The sequence below is a fragment of the Sander lucioperca genome, chromosome 16 (assembly GCF_008315115.2).
Source record: "Sander lucioperca isolate FBNREF2018 chromosome 16, SLUC_FBN_1.2, whole genome shotgun sequence".
NCBI lineage: Eukaryota > Metazoa > Chordata > Actinopteri > Perciformes > Percidae > Sander > Sander lucioperca.
The window spans coordinates 1,359,153-1,369,003 of NC_050188.1; the positions used below are offsets into that span (position 1 = coordinate 1,359,153).

The window sequence follows — 9,851 nt, forward strand, 5'->3', positions numbered from 1 at the left end:
ATTAGTTTATTCAGTGTGCGAATAATCCTACTATGCATCTAAACAGGGATGATTCACAACTCTTCGCATATGAATGTTTTTATGAATATAGCTTAATAAATAACAATTGGCATCGTTTTAAATTGTATCTGCTCTTTTTTTTTTGCGGCGCTTTGAGGCGAGAAAGACAAGTAGGCAGGCAGTGAGACATGCAGTAAGACACCCGGCATCTGCTCACAATCCACGTGTGTTTCTGTCCTAACTTTTACCCGCCACCATTTTCCTGGAATCCCAGCCTGCGCTGTATCACTCCGCTGCCAAGAAAACATAGACCCCGATTTCTATGCGAAAATAACCAGTATTGCCGTCGCCCCCGGTTTTTCCGCCAGGACTTGATCGAAACGGGAACCGACGGCGGATATACAGACTACAGGTTTTATTGCCGTTAACGACATGTTATCGGTTTTTATGTTTTGGCGCGATTTTGGTCGTGGCGGAAGGACACGGGCGGGTAGCAGACATATAAAGTGGTCGACCCCGACAGCCACACCTACTCTGTCTGTTCGTAGCGGTCGGAGGAGAAGAAATTTGACAGGTGACAAACATCATGCTGCCCTGCCCCAACTTTAATTTCACACGCAGAAAATCGCAGTCGAGCATATCATATTAGTTTTCCTCTCTGTGGACTTTATTCGGATTTTTCGGACGTCTCCTCCAGTTTTCTTCATTTTGAATTCCTCCCCTGTAAGGACAGTTGAAGGTAAGGACATGCGGCTGAATTGGGGTTTAGCTAACAACTTGCACATAAGTAACGGTGCACAGTTTTAGTCACATCATGTCTGTGTGATAAATTTTGCTTTCGTGCATTTCTATGTTGTAATTTTGCGTTTCATGTGGTTTTAAGTGGCCACTGAAAGAAAGAATGCCGGTTTCACGTGGAGACACAGTGTTGCTCAACCCATGCGGGGTTTAAAGGACCCGTACAAGGGGTTGGAGGTGTTAAAGACTTTGAGCTTTTCTGGCTGATTCCTTTCACACAGAAACTCTAAACTAAGGTAATGTTGGATGCATGGCTCGTTGCATGTTGACGTTTTTAGAAGATGTTTAGCTTTTCGAAATCTGGTTTAAAAAAAAAAAAAAAAAAAAAAAAAAAATGTGCACATTGTGTTCAGTTGTAAAAAACTTGAGTCTGGTGCAAAGGCGTGCATTTAGCGCGACCTAACGGGCAAGAATAATACTTCAGCGAAGCTGCATTCAAAACCTCGTCGAGAAATGTGTATTTTTTAGATGTGTACACTTATGCACGGTCTGTCCTTATCGCTGTCAGTACTAGTGAATGGCATGTATTCATATGCGATTATCAGTCGTTTAGTCTCATGTTGGGTGGGGGAAATGTCATCCTAAAGGCGTTATTACGTATTTTTACTGTTGTGTAATGGCGCAGACTGGTCTGCATTTAAGTATTTGCTCTGGTTTCCCAGGCGGCGATGGTAAAGAAAGGCAGTCTTAAACTCCCAGAGCCTCTCTGCACCACACACTGCTGCTTTGTTCTCCAACACAGCCTGCCATACATACGCATACCATAAGAGCCCATGGGAATACCACAGGATTTTCTTTCTCAGTTTGTTCCACTTTCAGTTATTTATGTTAACTCAGAGGTTTGATTTTTATAGCATTTTGACATGTTTTTTTTTAATGCTGACTGAAGAGTTTACTAATGGTAGTAGAAAATCAGCATACTGTCCTGACTAGTAAGTGTTATCATACGGAACCTCTGGGGCTTTTTAAAAGGCAACTACCCAGGCTTTGTGCTGAGCAAAGTAGGTTTTGTATTGTTAAGAAGTTGTGAGTGTCTTTACCTGCATGGAGGCTGTGGGTCATGTAACGTTATGTGAAACAGCAGCAGGGAGTAACTAAAAAAGGAAAACAAAAGCCACCCATCCTTTCTCTCGGGGGTTTTGTTTTCCATGTCAACAGGCAGCCAGGCTCCATTTACGGTTTTTAAATTTTTTTAAATTTTTTTTTTTTAATTATCTTTCTGAGAAGGAAAAATGCAAATTGTGGAAAGAGGTGTTACATCTCTGCCCTGGTCTCTCCCAGCTTTTCCTATGATGTCATGGGGAGGGAGGGTGTTAACGTTTTTTGGGTGATTTACGGCCTCCCTGGGGAGCTGCGGGGCGGGGCTACAGTGATGTAAACACAGATAAAATGTGCCTCACTGCCGGTCGCGGGTCAGTCTGGAGAAATTAGTTTGAACTTTCACTACAACACGTGTTGGTGTTGCTGCTGTTGGGAATTGCCACTTACTGACACGGAGCTGCTTTAAACACACTACTGGCTCAGCTTCTCTGGATTTAAACTGCACTACCTCTCTGATTTCGATTTTTGTTGTTGATGCTCTTCTCCCAGATTCTGCAAGCAAAGATGTTGCAAAGCTTCTCTCAATCGCAAGACTGGCTTTACTCTGAACCGCTGCTGTTTGACGATGAGTTCTGCCAGAGTCTGATGAAGGACCTCCAGTCGCTGCCGACACCCCCTCAGTCCCCCCCAACTAATACTGGGCTGGGCGGCAGTAAGCCCCTATCCAAGGAGGACCAGCTGAGCTATGTATCGGACATCCTACTGGAGGACCACGACATGCAGCTCACCTGGAACTGCGACTTCTTCCACTCGGATGCCGCTGAGAAGGATGGCGAGCTCAGCCAGCCCTGCTCCCCTCTGGAGGCGAGTGGCGAGGACTGCCTGTGGCGGTGCCTGGCAGGGGACAAGAGCCTGGAGGAGAAGCTGGTCTCCTCCATGCTCGGCTCCAGCCCACTGCTGTCTGAGATCCACACCAGCATCTTTGAGGAGATTGCCGGCTCCACGCTGGACTGCCAGAACCTGATGGAAACTCAAGAGCCCAGCGAGGCCACATCAGACTACGGGTCAACCGGTGGCGAGCTGTCATCCAGTGACTCTGGTGAGTTCCGACCTCATTTTACATTCGTGATTTTCACTCCTATGAAAGTTTAGCCAAAATGCTAAGACTTGTTGTTGTGAGTCTTCAATCCGTGGTTCCTTTTAGATCTTTTTCTTTCTTTTTTTTTTATAAACAAAATGCCCTTTTTAAATTTGTATTTTTTTTTGGTTCTAATACTGTAATAATAGTGATATCTCATTACTGCATTGTCATTGTGCAGCTTATCAGTATAAACAGTCCTCGCCCAGTACTGGCATTTCATTGATCATTCACAGTTAATGATTAGTGAATGTAATGTTTAAATGTCACTGAGCACAAATTGTTCTTTGCACTTGGCTTATTTGCAGGAGCCTTTATTACTGAGTGTGTTGTTGCAGTGTTGGCAGGCTTTTAGCCATTGACTGACATGAGTAGATGGGTGGTTTAGAGAGTGTGTGTGTGTGTGTGTGTGTGTGTGTGTGTGTGTGTGTGTGTGTGTGTGTGTGTGTGTGTGTGTGTGTGTGTGTGTGTGTGTGTGTGTGTGTGTGTGGTAATGGTTGCGGCTCCATCCATTACCTCCTAATGAGTCATGTTTCCGACTCTAGCATCCCTGGCTATTAACCAGAGAAGAAGAGGCAGACTTGCCTTTATTATGTTTATATTGTGTGTTTTTTTTTTTTTTTTTAGACCTTATTGTATTCTATTTGAAGAATACATAACATTTTAATTTTAACAGTACAAAGCTTTTTGTCGATACATTTAACTGGAAATACTTAATTATACATTTTAAAGTCTCAAAACTAACTACTGTTTATACATTAAACTGTTGCTGTAATCTTAAGCTGCCGTAACTCATTAATAGAGTTACAGTTTGCAAACAGTTGTGAGCTTCTGCATGTTTATGGCCGTTTACACGGTAGAAGGACATATTTTCACTGATGATTGGTATCATTGTATGTGTGAGCCAAGCTCCCATTGGTGTGCTGTGTACAGTGTCTACACTCTTGTTTTGGTGTTGGTGAAAGTGCCATCACAGGGCAGATAAAATTAACACAAAGGTCAGAAAACAAGGTTGTGCCAGAAACTCCTCTAACCCGTCTCTCGTTTCTTCTTCCCTTTCCTACAGAAGAGGAGATTGATGTGGTAACTGTGGTGCGCTGTTCCTCCAGCCCCTCCCCTCGGCCCTCATTGGCTGACCTGTCTGTCCGTCAGCAGAAGCAGGAAGAGGAGAAGCGAGCTCTCCAGCGTCACCACTTTGAGATCCAGCTGCAACACAACTATGCTGCACCGTGTCCTGCCTCACCGCCACCTTCATCCTCTTCATCTTCAAACAAGCGCTCGCGAGGGAGCGACAGCTCGCCGCGCTTCCACCACTCCTCTCGCAGCTCTTCATCATCGTCCTCGTCACGGTACCACCACCACCACCACTCGTCCCGAAACTCGACAGAGACGGAGGATGAGGAGGAGCGGCGGCGGACGCACAACGTGATGGAGCGGCAGCGGCGCAACGAGCTCAAGAACTGCTTTGTGCACCTGCGCGACAACGTGCCGGAGCTGTCGCACAACGACAAGGCGTCCAAGGTGGTGATCCTGAAGAAGGCCCGAGACTGCATCTACGGCCTGGAGGAGGAGAGCCACAGACTGCAATCCAAGAGGGACAAACTCCGAGCTAAACAGGAAGAGCTGAAAGCCAGGCTGTCTCAGCTTCGCAGCTAATGGTACAGGAGAAACCATGGGCTGCATTTTTAGCTGTTTTAGAGACAATTTGGGATTGGGGGGGGGGACTTTGTACAAAGACAGATGGTTGAGCAGGGGTTAAAGGATGGCGTGTCATGCTGAAAAGAGCGCACAAAGTTTGACATTTCAAAGACTTTCTTGTAACGATAGCGCTGGACTGTGTACTCTCACTTGCTGCCATGGACAGACCCAACACACTCATTGCCTCAAAATTGATCATTCTCATGCCTTGACTGCTGACTGTTGTAGAAAGTAGGATGTTTTTAAAGGTGAAACGAGGACGGAGTGAGCAGATTTTTATTTTTTAAAGCTTTGCTGAACGCACACTGAAAGACAAGGACTCTATATATATATATATATATATATATATATATATATATATATATATATATATATATATATATATATATATATATATATATATATATATATATATATAAATTTTTTTTTTTGTTTATGCCATGCCATTTTGGAGGACTTTGGGGATGCCAAATAGCACAGGTGAAAATGACACGAGGCAGAAGTGCCTTTTGGGTCAAACAACTGGAAGCCACGTCAGCTCAGTAGTTGAATAAAACTTGAATATTGTGTGTTCAGTGTCTTATAGCCATACTAACCAGTGATCCCTCCACTCTGACAGGCCTTTGATGGTGGCTTCTAAGTTATTTGGTCGACTGCACTTCTGCCAGCAGTTACAGTTAAATTCTAAACCCGACGCTATAAAAATAGCAAAAATATAATATTTTTTTATTTTTTTTATTTGTGTGATCCGGATAAAAGGTTCTTCAGTGTGCTTTCAGCCCTGTTTGGCCTCAGGCGGACCCTTGGGCCCAACACCACTCTGTTATCAGGTTAATGTGTGTCAATGACCGTACTGTATAGACCAGGTTTTATGCTGTACACGTAACCGTGCTCGGCCTCGGTTCAGTTCACCACCAGCTCAGTCACTTCAGAGTATGTGTGTGTTTCCTGGAGTTGAATTCTCCTGGAAATTACTTGTGTATTAAGGTATCAGTCATGAATTAACTGTTTGAACTCAAAAGTAGCCATATTAAACAGCATTCAGGTTTGAGGCGACTGAACTGGAAAGCGAACTGAACTGTGAGCCGTGCTGTTGTAGCAAATCGGCCAAAGTCGGGACGGAAAACCTCTGCGTAACGTTTGATTCTCGTATGTACGAAATGGAGTGACGGACCCATGGTGTCCTGACGTATAAAGGTTTTAGTTCTGGAGGAAGCTGCAACCGCAATACTGTGATATTTAGTTCCATGGCTGACAAAGCAGCCATCTTGCTAAGTGTAACTTAAGAGACCGGTTAGCATTTTTACTATGAGACAACCATTAATTCAGGAAATCCGGAAATTGTTGAAATGCCATTGTGATTTATTAGTCAGTGGCCCTGTGTGATCAAACCTTGGAAAGTGCCGATTCTCTGAAACTGTCGCTCAGCGTTTTAAAGATTGAAGCTGTTGCGCTTTGTCACATTATGAGGATGGCCTTGAATACGCGGTCAGTTACAGACTGATCACGCTTTCAATGCACATGTGACACAAGATCTTAAGCCTATGTTTTTGTAATTTCCAAATAAGATTTGAACCATGTACATGTTACATGAACAAGGGCCACTGATCAACATTCCCCTGTTTTTAAAAGAAGAACAGACTTTATTTTTGATTTTCATGGACACAAAAGAGCCGGGACGCCAAGTAATATTTTAAAACGCGAAGGCTGGACGCGTTCACCAGGAGCCTGGTTGGGATCAGGTATTTTATTGAGCTTGATCTTTGGCTGGCTTTGATGTTTGAAATATCACTAACGAGGTGGAATGCCATTTTACTCTAAATATCAGTTATTGCCAATGCTATCCGTTAGTGTGTGGTTTGTCATGAAATGTGCAAAGGGCAAACAATTGCTGATTTGTGTCAAATGTCTTAAAATGCATCCTGTTTTTTATTAATGGAGTTCTTCCTTGTTCAGACTCGGTGTACCAACCCTGGTTGGTAGGAATAATGAGAGTAGAGGTGTTTTAGCGGTAAAACCTGTTCTGCCTTGAAATGTATTCTGTTCAGGACTTCTGGTTTCCTGTTTAATTATGTCACTGTCTAGTTAAAACCAAAGCTTTTGCTCCTTGGTTTTCCTTCCAAACGTCTCCCAACGTCATGTTTTTTCTTGTTGTGGAGTTTCACTGGCAAAGATGCGCCTTCTGAAGTAAATGGTCAGGTTTTAACAAGACAGTAGCAATGATCTTTTTAGTTCTTGACATGATAAAACCTACCTCCACCTGGCTTCAGTCTGATCTGTAATGTTTTTTTTTTCTGGTTTAAATATTGTACAGATTTATTTTTCAAAAATGTAAATATTTTTGTTATTGTATCATAAATTATTTTAGTCTTTTTTTTCCCCTCCCTTTTGTTCATTTTGATTGAGGATTGAAAAGAAATGTTATTCTTTACCAAGCAGCACTTTTGTTTTTTAATATTGATGTAATTAAAGAATGAACGAGAGTTGGGATGTCTGTGGTTTCATTGCACCGCACGCATACATACACATGTACATGCAGCCATTGAGTAAATATATACTGTAGGTCCACATGGGAAAAGCAGGGAAAGTGTTGCATGTTTTAATATTTTAATTGTGTAATTATACAACTTTAGAGGAGGATTTAAAATTCATACATACAATAGAGTGAAACATATCCATAGAGGTCTTACTCAGGGCTGTAGTCGAGTCCACCTTTGTCGAGGCCAAGACCGAAAAGACCACTTTCTTACCTGTTCATAATTTCTGTGATGTGAGACATCTTCTAAGATGATCATTTTGCTAAAAAGCAAGTGCAGAGTAACGCACTATAAGATCAAATTAGGCCATAGGCTTACCGACTGAACTAGTCACTTTTCGGCAAAAATCGCCGTTTTTTGAATGGGGAAAATGTCATCCACGTGAATCGTGTAGATCTGAAGAGTTTTTATTTGGGGGGTGTCCGAGACCCGGTGACTAATCGACCGTTATCTACCGGACCGAATAGCAACGCAATAATAAGCAATAATATGAGTCAGGATTTAAAACTGGACAGATTTAGCATGACATCTATCCTGATGATATTCTGAATGAGAGGACTATCCCACCCACTCAGCTGACAAGACATTGGAGAGCCTTGAGACTTTGCGTGTCAAAATGTCTGATTGAGCAAACTTCAGTCTGCACCATGAGAAATTTCACAGTCTTGATTCTGTGCAAAAATGCGTACCATCACAGACCTGTCACCCTGGGCAGCCCCTCCCAAGCGTAGAGATATGAGAATGTTTTCTCAGGGCAAAGTGTCGGGCCGCCGCAGGTAGAATGTGTGCAACCAGAGCTCAGTCCATGTGTCAAAGTGTACACGTGGAGCAGGTGGAATGTGTGTTATCTACGTGCAGCGTAGGTATTTCTTTTGAATTCACTTGTGGAAAAAGTGTGCTTCACCTAAACTCTCATTTACGGTGTCGGATCACTTCAGTAACACATTCACTCCATTTATTTTCATTCCAAAGAGTACAAAGTAACTGAGTCTTTAATCATCTTGCATCCATGTAAAAACAGTCAGAATGAACGGTAAAGGCATAACACAGGGAAAATGATACACACTGGAAATATCCTTTAAGTAAAGGCGTAGTACTTTATTTTGGAAAACAACTTTTCAGATGTTCACAAAGGAACATAACAATAGAAAAGGACAGTTTATCATGTAGATGGTTATTATGAGTTTCTTTTAGGGTCTGAGAAAGAACGTCAATCAGTAAAGTGTTGTGTGTTTAGCTATGTAGGTCAACTGGATGTGACTGTCAGGTGTGTCAGATAGCAGCTAACAGATCGGTTCAGATGCTATAAAAGCCTTTTCATCAGCGAGCGACAGATTAGGTTTGCTGTTTTATGAAAGAGAGCAGGGAGAGGCCTGATAGTAACTTTGCTAAATAAACACACTATCTCAGTGTGTTTTCCTACTTAGAAAACATGTTGTTGGTGGAAGGAGGTGAAGGGGTGGAGCTTTGCTAAAACTTGGCATCGTTGAGGCGTTCATCTGTGTTTACATTTCTAATTTACAGGCTATTAGTGTGTATCTCTTATTGTCTTATTGCTTCTTGCCATGTGTACAGTTAGAGGCCATAAATGTTGGAGAGATCCTGCACCGACCAACCAACTGACATTGTTATCTCCCCCAACATCACTGAAACACTGTTGCAATGGGTGACATGCGATGGGTGACATGGTCCTCTCTGCTGGCCAAGAGATTGTCAGAATCAGAAAATTATATTTTGATAATTATATATTTATAAAAATATATTTATATATATATATATATATATATATTAATTGTATATGTATTTTTACAAAGTCCGTTCCCATGAGTCTATTTCATTGCTTCTCTCTCCCTCGGTTGTGCGACTTCCTGTGCATCAGAGCTTTCATCCAATCAGATTTCCCTCTCTGCTGTCTCCGGGTGAGAATTCTACCAGAATGGACCTTTTTCACAGCAGACATTTTGACTTGTCATAGTAGGAAAAGCACAGCTGAAATTGATAACCTTAACGATGGCTCAATTCCATCAAGTGTCCCAGTAAGCTATTTCAGTGAGTCAGCATGCACAACACCAGGACCTCTCCTAAAGCCTAGTTCACACAGGACGATTTTAAAATTGTCGGCCGATTTTCCAATCCTGAGAGACCCCACACACGACGATAAAAAATCACGGGTCTAACAGTTTTGGTCGTACAGTGTGTGGTACGCAGCACACGGCAAAATTAACACATCACACACGAACCGATTTGACTCCCGAGCATTCCCAGGTCAGACGGGAAATCTCACAAAATCCCTCGAGATCAAACGTGACTTCAGAGTAAACAATCATGGCGGACGAAGAGGATGCAGTGGCGATAATTTGTAGTTTGTTTTTAACCGAAAAAAAAAAACGTTATCAAAAGAAAAGGCGATGGTCAAAGAAGTGGAGACAACGCGAGCATGGACTATACTTGCTATACTTATCTCCGACGTCCACCGGACTTTCTGGTGCGCCATGCCGCCGGCTGTTTTGATTTTGTTTCCCGGTGCTTTCCTCGCCGCCTCCTCACCTCACTTTCTAATTGGCTACATGCCGCAGTCCACAGGCTGCGTGCTCGTTTGTCCCCGGGGGACACCACACACAAGGAGAAATCGGACCAAA

General features: G+C 42.8%; 1 protein-coding gene across 2 annotated transcripts; it reads left to right on the forward strand.

Annotated features, from left to right (window-relative positions):
- The first annotated feature begins 497 nt into the window (after positions 1 to 497).
- On the forward strand, positions 498 to 4,986 carry mych (myelocytomatosis oncogene homolog). 2 transcript variants are annotated; one of them, XM_031296755.2, is made up of 3 exons: positions 498 to 739; positions 2,389 to 2,938; positions 4,044 to 4,986. In XM_031296755.2, exons 2-3 carry the CDS (start codon positions 2,404 to 2,406, stop codon positions 4,631 to 4,633), a joined length of 1,125 nt encoding a protein of 374 aa, XP_031152615.1. In that variant the 5' UTR covers positions 498 to 739; positions 2,389 to 2,403; the 3' UTR covers positions 4,634 to 4,986. The 2 variants fall into 2 exon arrangements, with proteins under 2 accessions (XP_031152615.1, XP_031152614.1); XM_031296754.2 differs by lacking the exon at positions 498 to 739 and having other exon boundaries at positions 1,122 to 2,938.
- Positions 4,987 to 9,851: the final 4,865 nt, after the last annotated feature.